General features: G+C 40.5%; 1 protein-coding gene across 4 annotated transcripts in view; it reads left to right on the top strand.

Annotated features, from left to right (window-relative positions):
• The window catches only part of spock1 (SPARC (osteonectin), cwcv and kazal like domains proteoglycan 1), a 92,659-nt gene that overhangs the window by 58,468 nt on the left and 20,662 nt on the right, over nucleotides 1-13,529 (top strand). For 3 of the 4 annotated variants that reach the window (XM_019874873.1, XM_019874874.1, XM_019874872.1), the window contains 2 exons: nucleotides 1,924-2,004; nucleotides 11,937-12,051. In XM_019874873.1, the coding sequence (XP_019730432.1) occupies nucleotides 1,924-2,004; nucleotides 11,937-12,051 (196 nt within the window). The remainder of the gene's footprint in view (nucleotides 1-1,923; nucleotides 2,005-11,936; nucleotides 12,052-13,529) is intronic. The other variant, XM_019874875.1, reaches the window with a different exon arrangement.

The following is a 13,529-nucleotide window of genomic DNA, read 5'->3' as shown; positions in this document are numbered from 1 at the left end:
AGTTTTGATTTTGAGCAGCAAATTTGAAGTTACATATTGGTGCTCACCAGGAATGCATAAGCAAAATTGCACAAATTTTCACTTGAAAGAATAGTGAAAAATCTTGGGATTTTTTTCTGTTAAAGGTTCAAATATTGTGTAAATTGAATACACTTCATCTTCAGCATGTTAAGTGCCACTTTTGTAAGTGGCCCCGCCCCTGTCTCGGCCACGCCCCCGTCCCGGCCACGCCCCCGTCCCGGCCACGCCCCTTTCCGCTTTTTTTCATCACTAGCCACTCTCATCCCTGGATTTGAGAGTTTGAAAGGTTGCTTGTGTATGTGTGCCATGAGATGGGTTGGTTTACCCCGCCTGTTACCCGGAGACAGCTGGGACAGGCTTCAGCACACCTGCGACCCTCATGAGGATAAGCGGTTCAAATAATGGATGGCTAGATGGATGATTTGAAGAGTCTTGTTTTTTGAAAATAAATTCCTTGTTTGACAACATCCAACAGTTTTGCCTCCCTGCACTTGGGCCCTAAGTCCTTCATGCTCCACGTTTTTTTTTTTTTTTTTTCCTGTCGGAAATTTGTTCTGTCATCAGCAATTATTGCCTAAGTGTTCTGTTGCTCTTGCAAACATCTTCTGGCGCAGATGCTGTTTCATTTACGTTGTTGGAGCAGACATTTGGCCATATTTATGACCATCTGAAACATCTGGATGCTATGTGTAGGAATTAGAAATGTTTTTGTTCAGGTCAGTGTCCAAAGACACAATACTTACTGTAGTTGATATCTTCATGATGATCCACATAAGGAAACAAAAAATAAAACAGCCGCAGCGATGTATTGAACTAACTGTAATTGATCATGAATGTAGCATCAATTTTATTTAGATTTCATATGAGATGTGTCAGAAAGGATCCCGTACAGATGTTTTTGCTGCTTTTTTAAAATTTTATTTCACTTTTTTGGATGTAATTTTACTTTGGAACTTGTGTGTTTTTGAAAGGCATTCCCCATCTGGTTTTATTTATGCCAACTTCATTTTATTTTGGACTGTGTTTTAAATTAATTGACCAAAACTAGCTTTAAGTTCCCATCCATATAAAAGTCATTTAGGAAATCACTTTTTTTTTCGGGGAGTTTGTGTCATGTGCTCAAAACAAAGATGCTAATTAAACAATGAAGAGATCTAAGTTCTGCAATCGTTTGAATGTTGAAGGAAACCGGAGGCCCTGGGGAAAACCCACACAGGAAGGCTGGAGCCAGAATCAAACCCTGCACCTCTGCACTGTGAGGCGGACGTGCTAACCAGTCGCTCACCGTGCTGCCCTGAATTCAAATTCAGATTGTACAATTCAGATTCAGTTGTTCAATGCATACAAGTTTGGCGATTTAAATCGAAATATACATAATTCAGATTCGATTTACGGTTGCACATATTTATATTTCAGTCCATAGCACATCCGCCTATAGCTCAAAGACAGCTGTGATGGGCTAAAGCAAGCCCGCAACCCTAGTGAGGATGAAAATGGATGGATGGATGATTTTACAAACTTGAAAAGATGCAACATACCATTTAGGGTAACAAATGCAGTGAGATTTTAATTACCACTTTTTGGTAAGGTGCAAATTAACCATTACTGGTATTAAGTACTGAGGTTAGAGCTTCAGCATGACTTGGAAGAGCAATAAAAATATCACAGTTCATCCTGCCATATTTTCAAGAAGTCTCCATCTGTATATTGTACTACCGTACATTGACTCTGGGTTTCTTGGCAACATTTCATCCTTCAAAAACTGTCATTGATCATTTATTCTCAGCAGAACGTCCTTACATAAAAAGTGAAGACAATCTGCATTCCTCTTGTGATACTTTTAGGCTGTAAACTAGATACTCGTGTCAAATGTGACTTTTTGGAACTTTTTTTTTTTTTTAGAGCGAGATACTAAGCCTGGAAGATATGGACGCCCAGGGACCAAAACCCACGTTGGTTCTGGCAAAAAGATGGTGCAGGATGGTGAGTTTGAGAAATTAACATCATATGATTTTTCCGTACATTTCATGGACATCCTGTCAACAGTCAAGTATTCATACACACTGCTGTATGATCCCTGAATTATTACCAATAAACACCATAAACCACTGTTTAATACATCAATTAATTAGGCATGAAGCTTTGATTGAAAGCCAATGATGCTCCGCGGCAGGATTTAAGACTTTATTTACAATGAGCTTCAACTGTTTTGCGTCGTTATTTCTGTCCCCATAAAACTGTGGGCGTAATCCAGCCATATTTGGTGCAACTGCTTTTTGTTCTCTGACTCAGGTAGTGTTCGGATATGTCAGTATGGAATGGGAAGATAACCAAGCACGCAGTTTGTCATCTCCTGCAGTTAGAAGCATGGCTAATGCTCACAAAATTATCCAAGTCATACCCTTCAAGAACATGGATCTATTTCCAGTTTTAGCTGTAGCACTAACCTCATTACAGTCGGAAAACATTACATGTCTCATAGAAATTCAAGGCGGAGAGGCGGTAGACACCTAAGGTAAATCTCCCCAGTGGGCCACCTATCAGTTCTGATGTTTGTGATTTTGGAGAATTGGACAACCTCAATGTCGCGGGCTGTCTTCATCTCAAGTATTGTGCAATTTCACATGACACACATATATCATACGAAAGGGGAGATCTTACAGTTTACGCGACAATGCCATGCACAAAGTCCAACGAGTCTAATTTCTCTTTCTGCAATGTTCAAGCACGGCGTACTCGCCCGCGCACTCTTTACCTCCTTGATTTTTGATGCCAATGAGGGATGTCACAAGGACTGTCTGGGAAAACGTTCCATCCCACAATGGTGCACAAAGGCATAAATGCCCGTTACACTCATTTTTACCAGTGCAGTCTTGCAAAATACCTAAAGAAAGAACACTCCACCTATATATGTGATTACATATGTATACTGCTGCAGCAGGGTATGTATTTAATATAATAGTTTTTTTAATCGTCCATTGATCCATTTTCTAGTCCGCTTACCCTCACGAGGGTTGCAGGCGTGCTGGAGCCTATCACAGCTGTCTTCGGGCAGTAGGCAGGGTACACCCTGAACCGGTTGCCAGCCATTCGCAGGGCACAAATAGACGAACAACCATCCGTGCTCACAATCACACCTATGGACATTTTTTCGAGTGTACCATTAACCTGCCATGCATGTTTTTGGAATGTGGGAGAAAACCGGAGTACCCGTTGAAAACCCACACAAGCACGGGGAGAACATGCAACCAGGCCAGAGACGGAATCGAACCCTGCACCTCTGCACTGTGAGGCGAACGTGCTCACCAGTCAACCATGCCGTCGGTTTTTAATCACGTTTAAGTAATATGGAGGCACAAATTATGAGATTTTAACTCGTGAAAAACCCAATAATGTTGATTAAGTTTGTGGTGCTCATTGTTTTAGTGATTTTTAGAATGTAGTAGAGTTTCTAATGGATATCCAATGACGCGACCGCTTTCTACACTACACTAGCTCTTCTATAAGGCTCCAGACAGCTGCTTAACTAACAACAGAGTTGGCAAATGGAAGAGAAAGGAACAAATCAAAAATGTAAATTGTACACGTGTATCGTGCTGAATGGGTAATTAAAAAAAAAAGCAATTACGTGTTTTGATATAATTCACTGAGATAAGAGGCATGTCAACATAGCATAATCTTAGTATCAACAGCTTATAGAAAAGACGAATTCACAAGAGCGCATCTGCAGCATCTGCCTGTGACTGAATAATTGCTTTTTTCTTATGCATATTAATCAGCACATATAGAATGAGGCTGGTTTGCTAATGTCAGAAATTATGGAAATGCTTGGAGTGCATACATGTGTATATATATATCACTTACAGATGAAGAAATAATGGAAAGTTGCTGATTTTTTGCTAAAATAGTCTTTATTTTCTATTGTGTATTGCAAGAAAACCTGACTTTGTTATAGTCTTGTGCCCGGTTATGAGTTGAATACATATTGTGGATCACAGTCTTGTTTCATCAGATTATCTACAACTGTTCTTTGTGAACAGTGAACATTTGGTAGATTGTTTCATCAGATTATTTACACCGGTTCTCTGTGAACAATGAAAACTTGGTAGATAATAGCAACAGAAAGAGAAACTAAATTTCTCTTGTCGTTTTATTTACAATTAAAAAAAAAAGGACATAAACGATTCAGTGGTCTTTAAGTGCCCACTTCACACACCTGTGATCTCCCTAGTCCACTTTACATCATCAGTCAGTGGAGGTTTGCATGCAGCTCCCTATAAATGTACTTTAAGCAGCTGCCGTCGGACACCAGAAAATCACTTTCTTTTTACACCATGTCAAGGATCAGCTGTGCACCTATTGCGTGCCACATTTTAAGACAATGAGAGGAGATATTTTTATTGGTGACGAATCAAGTCGGCTGTGTTCACACACACACACACGCACACACGCACACGCACACGCACAACAGCGTAGACCACCCTTTTATAAGTACGCTCTATTGCGACGGCTTTCTCTAATACGTGGTCTAATACAGATTTCCCCAACCTTTTTTGCCCACGGACCGGTTTCATGTCAGACAATATTTTCAGGGACCAGCCTTTAATTTAAGGCCGGATAAATCCAACGATATGATATGATATGACCTGCATGAAAAGTGTGGTATTTTTGAAACATAATAATAAACATGAATCATGACACGAGGAACATCCTATCTGGCCGCAACATTCTCTGGTCGCTCTGGTAACGTTTAAACGTGCCTTCAAAATAAGATACGCCGCAAATAAAAGGTGCATGAAAAATATGACTCACCGCTTACTATGCAGAGTAGGCTTGGTGCGTGTGAATCTCCCATTGAGATAAAGCCGTATTTGAAATAGGACTCCTGATACTGTCTATTAAATGTAGCCTTCTCTTTCTTGAAAGTCGTAGGCTCCTCTTCTGTCTCCTGGCTGGGCCTTTTCTCCTTCCCGAACAAACTTTTCAAAGACGTTTGTTTTTTATGCCGTAACCGATCACGTGACCGTGAAGCGCGCATTCACCTGCGTCAAGAGTGATATACTGTAGCTTGATATAACAGAGAATCCAGTCACTTTTCAAAATAAAACATCTTTCAGATTCTGAAATGAATATAACGGAAGGAATGTAAGTTATTTATTCTTTCTGTGCAACCTGGCACCAAATGACCCGCGGCCCGGCGGTTGGGGACCCCTGGTCTAATACACCTCCACGCTGAGTTAGACAACTAGCTGTGCTAGACTTGTGCTGGCCACAAAGATAAGTCCTTAAATTTTATTGGTTTTGCAGTTTTAGTTTTAGGAATTTACATCCATCCATCCATGCATCCATCCATTATCTGCCGCTTAAATGGGGAGGCAGCAGCTTCAGCAGGGAAACCTCAACTTTGCTTTCACATCCACTTCTTTCAATTGTTCCCGAGGGGCGTCAAGGCTTTCCCAGGCCAGCCGGGAAACATGGTCTCTCCAGCATGTCTGGGGTCGACCCCGGGGCCATTTGCTGGTGTGACATGCTCGGAACACCTCACCAGGGAGGCTTCCAGTAGCCATACAAATCAGAGCCCTGTCATCCACACGTCCTCTGAGATTTTTTTTTTTTTTATTTTTGGTTCAAAACAAAGCTTTCTGAAAACTCAAAGTGGAGATTTGCGAATATCTCCGAATCCATGTTTGGTTGTGGACAGTCATAATCGGAGAATATCTGTCAGCCAGTCCGCCATCATCAGTCGGTCACCCTGTCATGCAACTCTGGCACCAACTGCAATTGTATCCCTGCAGCACAAATTCTTTCCATGCCGCCTCTTTTCTTTTTGTTCCGACTTCTCGAGGACTGACTGACACATGCGCTCCCAGCTCCGCACAAAGTATTCACATAACATCACAGAAAAGTAGCTTTTAGATTTCTAAATAATCAATAGTTGTTAGGAAAATTAGAGAAATATGCCTTATACACCCTTCTTCCCACACACCAGCGTCAGTTTCAACATGTCCTGTACGTGTAAAGGGGAAAGAGAAAGAGAGAGAGAAAGAGAGAGAGAGAGAGAGAGAGAGAGAATGTATTGCTCTCTAGCGCTAGACTCATTCCTTAATAAAACATTTTTAAAAAGTGCCATCAATCTTATGTTGTGCTTGAGTGCATATTTAATTTTTATCTTGTTGAAATATTTGTGGGTGGCACGGGGGCCGACTGGCTATCAGTCGGCCTCACAGTGCAGGGATGCAGGGTTCGATTCTGGCTCCGGCCTTTCTGTGTGGAGTTTGTATGTTCTCCTCGTGCCTGCGTAGGTTTTCTCCGGGTACTACGCTTTCCTCCCGCATTCCAAAAACATGCATGACAGATGAATGGAACACTCGATATTGTCCCTAGGTGTGAGTGTGAGTGCGGATGGAGTTCCCAGGGAGCGTTTGGGAATTTACAATGAACTAAAAATCAAAAAGAGGTGATCATACCCGTTGAGCAGAGGGGTTGTCAATAACATCATGTTGCAAAAGAAAAAAATACTGCAAATAATGGTATTGAGTGCACTTATAATGGTAATTATTGACAATCTTTAAAAAAAAAGCAATCGAAAAAAACAATAACACTTAACACGCATTTAACGATGACCTACCGATATTTACCATTCCTCCATGATTGACAATTATGCTGGTTTTTGAAGTTTTTTTTCCCCCTCGTTTGTCTTTCCTCCAAGCAAGCCAATCATTGAATATGATATGTATTGCTTGGTATACCCAATTTGAGTGAAACATGTTTTGTTCCGTTTACGTAAACCGTGACAGTAAACAATTTCTACCTGAAATGATTCCTTCACGCTATTTCACTTTGAAGCTGCCTTCAAAGACTTGAGTTTGCTCCTTTGTGCCCATCTAAAAAAATATTTTGCTCCCAGCAACAAATTCCCATCCTCGTGTGCATGCAGAAACGTTCACTATATTTTTGGGTGATGTATATTGGTCGTGTAGTGGTGATGAGTATTGCGAATCACCCATCTTTTGCCAAGATGTGTTCCCCCGTGTCAATTTTTTCGCTGATATTCAAACTAAAGCAGGCTGTTTATCTTCTCCATTGTTCACTTACATCCACAATGATATGATTTGCCCGTGTTTTCAATAATTAATTTTCTGCATGATGAAGCCGTTCTGTCACCGCATCCTCCCAGAGGCCTCCGTCTCTGTGTTTTCATCTTTCCATCATCCTTTGCTCCGATGCTTCTCACAGGCCAAACAGTGAACCCCTGGGGAGTATTGACAATACGGGCAGTGGCGGCAATTTTATCTCCTCATCATCTGTTTGTCTTGTTTCCCTCAGTAGCAGCCCCAACCCCCAGGTAAAATAGAAGAAAGACCGTTGTAATTAGTCAAGGGCTTAAAGTGATGCTTGTGTTTCTAACAACAGCCATGGATTTGTCCTCTGGGTATTGTTTTTTTAAGCTCTTGTTTATTTAATTTTAAACTTGCGTCTGAGATGCTTTGAGGAACAGTAGCTTAGTGGAGCCAATACTGGATTGCCGGGTGGGGGGAAAAAGAAAAGAACATATCTGTACAAATATACTTTAGTGCGCACAGAGTCCAAAAATATGTTGTTGACCTAAGTCCACCTATGTGGCAATTATTCTGAGGTCACCTTCCAGTGTCTGACAGGCCTTGTCAGCAATGTAGCCTCTTATATTGGACGGCACGTTCCAATCAATAGTTTCCATTCTTGCCTCCTAAAGGACATGCCCACGTTTAATAAAGCCTGACTCGATCTGCAACAGAAGCGCACCAAGTGACGAATATTTCAGCTGTTAACTGCCAGTTGCAATTGTAGAAACATTTTACAACTTATATTGCATGTTTTTATTCTCATAGTCCTGTTTGAAGTGTTGCAGCAGTTTAATGATGCTTTAGATGTGTTCTGGGTTGAATATGAATTCCATTTTTTTCCATCCGCCCAACAAATTGTCATGTTTTTAGCCTGCTCTCATGAAAATCAGCGTAAAGATGCAAAAGCACTGTCAAACAAAGTGCTCCAATGCCTTCAGGCTGATATGAGACACTGTGACCTTTAGTACTACGTTTTAAATTCTGAATTAATTAGATGCCATAAAAGCGCCGAGTATCATTTTATGATTGTACGGTCTGTTTTGATTCATCCAGACTCTTACTGTATAGTTGAATGAAGCACAGCAATTGTTTATGTTAACTTAAGTTGACACGGGGTCCAGAAGTCCGGAATCAAAGCGGATCCCACAAATGTAGACAATGATAGATCGTTTGACAAAAGTATATGAAAGTACAACGCAAGACCGACAAAGTACAATGCCGCTGGTAACTATGAACGAGGAACCGGGAATTGTGTCCTAATCCTCCCCCAGCCAACTTTTTTTTTTCCTGAGGAAAAAGTCCCTCAGTGATAAAGGACACTTGTACAAATAACACTAGAATTTTTGAACATATACTTACTTCAACGTAAAAAACATTTTAACATTGCTTTGCGTAATTACACTATGGTCTTAGTTCTTACTTGGGATGTAACAATCCAAAACGTCACAATATGACACTATCACAATATGAAACCCACGATACCATAAGGACCACGATATTGTGTGGAAATTGGCAATATAAAGAAAAACTAAAAAATAGTGTCTAAAAATGTACGATGTTTAAAGCTCATATTGAAAAGAAAAGCACGATATTGAACAGGTGTGCTTCTTTTAATATTGTGATATGATGACGACAATATCGTGGCAATTTTAACATGGTGATATCGCGATATTACAGTTACCAGTAAATGCCGAGTTATTACATTTGCAACGATTTTTCCTCTACCTGGCAAATATCATAGTAGCCAAACAATAATGTAGTACGGTAAGTTCTTTCGTTACTGGCCAAACGTTATTATGTTGGAGGTTCAGGGCTTTTATTACGCAACTGGTCAGTTGTTACATTATTGGTGCATCACATTTATTCCATTATGGGTCATTATTACATTATGTGCTTCTACAAGTCTTCACATGTTGGAAATAAAGAAATTTGAAATCAAAATAGAAGCTGAAGTTAGCTGTCAGGTACATCTTAAGAAAATAAAAAATAAAATTACATAAACTGTTTTTCCAGACTTTGATAAATCTTTATTATGCCAAAGCATACAATTGCTATTCTTTATTACCGGCATTATTTTTTTCTTCACCCCTTATATACAGGATAAAACTTCATATCCATTTTATTTACGCACACCATGATGGCCAATTTAGTCTTGATGTTTTTGAAGACACTAAATATTTGATGTAGCCCCACTGGTTTGAATTTATCATCTTTGCAGCAATCGTGGGTTTTTGCTAAATGAAAAGGTTTTACTTACGAAATGTGCTTGCCATTTCCATAAATGTCTTTTTTTTCTGCCAACACATTCTTTCTTTACCAGCCACTGGGAACTTTTTTCTGTACTATACAGTATATGTAAATCGGTAGTTTTCCCTTGATATGTATGAATACATCTGCAATAAGACTTGTCAATCAGGCTATGTCATGCATCATCGCACGTTGATGGGAATAAAGTTATAGCCTGTATTAGAATAAGAGTAGAGGGCAGTGAAGGAAATTTGCCAGTGAGCAGTAGATTAATAAACCTCATCTTTTACCTCATGGAAGTATTTCTCTTTTTGTACATTTGCCCATTCTTTACAATGCATACCTCCTCACTCCGGCTGCATAAAGCATAAATCTTAAAACCCCCAGCAGGCGAAAAAACATTTAAAAGCCTCTTTCATATCTTAATCAACGGGCGTGTTATTGTGCTCAGCCCAAGTCTTGCGCAAAGTGCACTCTAACAGTGTGCATGGCTGGAGTTTTCTTCTATTTGGTGTTTTCGTAGAACGGCACAGGTAGAAAGGAGCGTTTGCACCGTTGTGAGCGTGAACACAGCTGACTTGTTTCCCGGCTAGTGGAAGCGGCCCCTTCAATCCCTTCCTTTAATTCAACGCAAGAGAGGCACACACAGTGTTTAACATTGCAGAAGGAGGAATAAGCTCGCTGAAGCCCATGCAGACAATCAAAGCATGCAAAGTACGTTTATAAGCAACTGCAAGCAGACTTCCACAGGTGGATGATATCAAGTTGTTCAAGGTGATCACAGATCACTGCTGTGCAGTGGGCACTTGGCGAGGGCCTTCCACCCCAATGTTTTGTGACTGTGTAACCCCAGCCTACAATTCCGCGGCTTGCTGCGGCCCAGGCTTGTGTTATAAAATATAATAAAGATGATGATAATGATTTGTTCAATGATTCAGAGGGTTTGACACACGCTGTTGTCGCATTTATGAATGAAATATGACGACATCTACCACACACGTCTGTGGAGCTCAGAATATGTCTGCCTGCACCATCACCAAAATCGCATGACACCGCCTACGCCACAGCCTAGAACTGCTACTCTCTACAAAAATAGAGCCCAACATATTTTGGTGTTCAGGGGAAAGCACTGCCTGAGTCATTGTCTACATATGGGGTGTTGAGTGTGAGTATATTATGTGTGCCTGAGATAAAATCCCTCATTTGTATGGCTTTGTCTTTATTTCCAATTTTTCTCCGAGCAGAGGTCACACACTAATCCTTAATTGTCCTCCAATCATCTGTTAGCTGGATACAAACTTCTCATTCCCTCCCGATCGTTCTGCCTTCTTATCCTCTTAACTCTTCTTGCCCTCTTTGCTGCACTCGCTTGTCACTCCCCTGTGGAGATAAAGTCATTTTGAAATGAAGTGATATAAAATGGCTTTTTCCCGGCATTGATAGATAGAGGTGAGGATGTTCCCAAATAACCCAGTGATGGAAAGACACTATGATATGGAATGTGTTTTTGTGTCAGTGCATGTTTGACAGATTGTGTGAAACAAGCTTGGGTATAACATATCGTGCTATGTATTAAGAAACGGTCTCATTTGCGCGTTCAGTCGAGAGACAGAAAATCATCACATATCATTTGACAGAAGTAAGTACTTGGTTTTTTTGCATTCCAATTTTACTGAGAGTAAAGCCAGCTTAATCACGTCACTGTCTTTGGCAGTAATGCTGATAAAGTGGCTTGTAAACAGTGCTGCATTGTGGGATCGGGTCAGATAGTACTTTGATCTCATCAGATGCCAGCTGGGGCACAAATACAAGCCATTATCCTCCTAACGAAGACAAGGACATTCATTTTTATATGATGCTCGCAGTAACAGGGCAAGGACTTGTGCAGGCTTTCTCTCTGGGCTAGGCTCCAATTAGCCACACTGAAATATCTGTTTAAGCAGTTGCTGGCATGATTTTGTTTATAACATGTTCTGATCTCATTGTATTTTTCATAAATTTGAATGCCTTATTTCACCTTGTGTCTGATGCAATCTGTGTGTATGCAAATGGAGTGTCCACAAAAGCAGATATAGGCACTGAGTTGGAATCTTACTTCATTAGTACATTAATTTGCTTTATACCTTCCCATTTTCTGACATTTTTTAATGTGCATGGATGAACCCCATCAGAACGTGGTGCGTTGACATAGAACGGAATGCCATCCCAACCGCAGGCGGAAAGGTAATGCTGTGGCCTCGTCACTCCAGAGCCCATCACCGGTACCGGGATAGACAATGACACACACGGGGGGAAGAAAATGACCAATACGCAATTCATGCATTATATCTTGGGCAAAAGACCGCCTTGGCCACCAGAGACATAGATGGTGTTTTTTTCTTTGTTGGCTTCATTCACATGGGTATAGACTGAGAGCTTCTTTGACTTGCTAAAGAAGCTCTAATGCTGTTTCTTTTGTCCAGAGCTGAGGCACCGTTTTCTTCTTGAAGCAAAAACATATTTTTCAGCCTTCATTTTGAGTGTCCCTCAAAGATGACGTGTTCTCTATTCTCCCTCGCTCTTTAGGTCCTGACACCACTAAGGACCCCTGTCTGAAAGTGCACTGCCCCCCTCATAAGGTGTGTGTCAGCCACGACTACCAGACAGCCATATGTACCAATCACAAGCAGCCAACTCACAGGTAAGGAATTGCTCTATGGCATTGGGTTAAGAAAGATGATTGTAAGACACTATTCCACAAGACTTTGCAGATAGCGGGGAAACATAAGACTACAAAATTACTCCTCCGTGCTTCACTGACAATTTTAAACATATTTGCAAAACCACTTCATTCTTGTCAAACAATACACTTATTTGTTGACTCGGTGCACTCAGTCAAGGCACTATCAGCTCTAATTTGTTTGTGCTTTCAACCTTGCAATGATCCCAGTTTTCACACTTTTCTTCTAAAATGTTCCATCTTGAAACATCATCTCCAACCTACATCTCAAAGTAATTTTTCGTAACTGTCTTATGTCACTGCTTTTAATTGATTTCTCATTAGCTTCTAAGTCATTAGCTTCTAAATCAATTTGTTTTGATCCTTCCCCCTCATATTGAACGAATAACACATCCAATTTACCGCTTAATGCATCAAATGACTCCAATGCAATCTGTATTTTGCAAACGCATCACTCACTTAAGCCACAGACCATAAAATAATTTTAGCCTGCTTTAAATTGTTTTCATGAGACTCTTATTTCATCATTACTGGTTCAATAACTTGCTTGCTTTATGCATACCATTGAGGATTTGATTTCAGCTGATGGCTTCTCATAGGCCCACCCCATGCTATCTGGAATGGCACTGTTTGTGCGACTTTTGGCACCTTGCTTCGGTGTATAAAATTTTGATGTATGTACTGTATGTAATGGGAAATATAAGGGATATCTAGCCATATTAGGGATGGGCAAATTTGATTTATTATGACTATTTTTAAAATGAAAAGCAAAAATATACAGTATATGTTGGAGTTATTGAGGCGTAACGTGTATGATTTCCGTTTTCTTATTATGGTACCAAAAAAAAAAAAAAAAAAAACAGGCATTTTAGGAAAGGGAGAGGAACATTAACTACCTTGCGCTCTTAGCCTGGAAAGCCGAACCCACTATGTCAGGCTTTGGCGGTGGAATTCCATCCTCATTCAAAATGGCGTGCGGGAGAGACGGTAGTTTATTAACATCATTCAGCATCAAATCATTTTTTAATAACCAGAAACACAGTCAATAAAACATCAGAAGTTGACAGCACTGGAAGCATTTCTTTCAAAAGAAGAGTTTTTTTTTTTTTACATCACATTCACTCTTCGCTAATTGGTTCATTTCGCTCTTTGTTTGCTCAGATTTGCCCTGCGCTTGGTGAGTCTGTGACTAGACTCAATTGCTGGTACAGCAATAAGTCTGGATTTCCAAGCTATCACGCTCTTGCCACACACTACTCTGTATACAAATACAGTGCAGCTCAGCCTTTGGCTCATGAATGCCAGGGCTATTGACATGCTTTTGGGAGTCGGTCAAAATAAACTAATTTAGCAACACTTGAATAATCAGTACGGCACAGAAGAACTAGCTGCTGCAACATGGACAGGGGTCCCCAACATGCTGCTGCAAGTTGCAAACG

The sequence above is a fragment of the Hippocampus comes genome, unplaced genomic scaffold, assembly GCF_001891065.2.
Source record: "Hippocampus comes isolate QL1 unplaced genomic scaffold, H_comes_QL1_v1.1 scaffold118, whole genome shotgun sequence".
NCBI lineage: Eukaryota > Metazoa > Chordata > Actinopteri > Syngnathiformes > Syngnathidae > Hippocampus > Hippocampus comes.
This window is presented reverse-complemented; position numbering and strand designations above follow the sequence as displayed.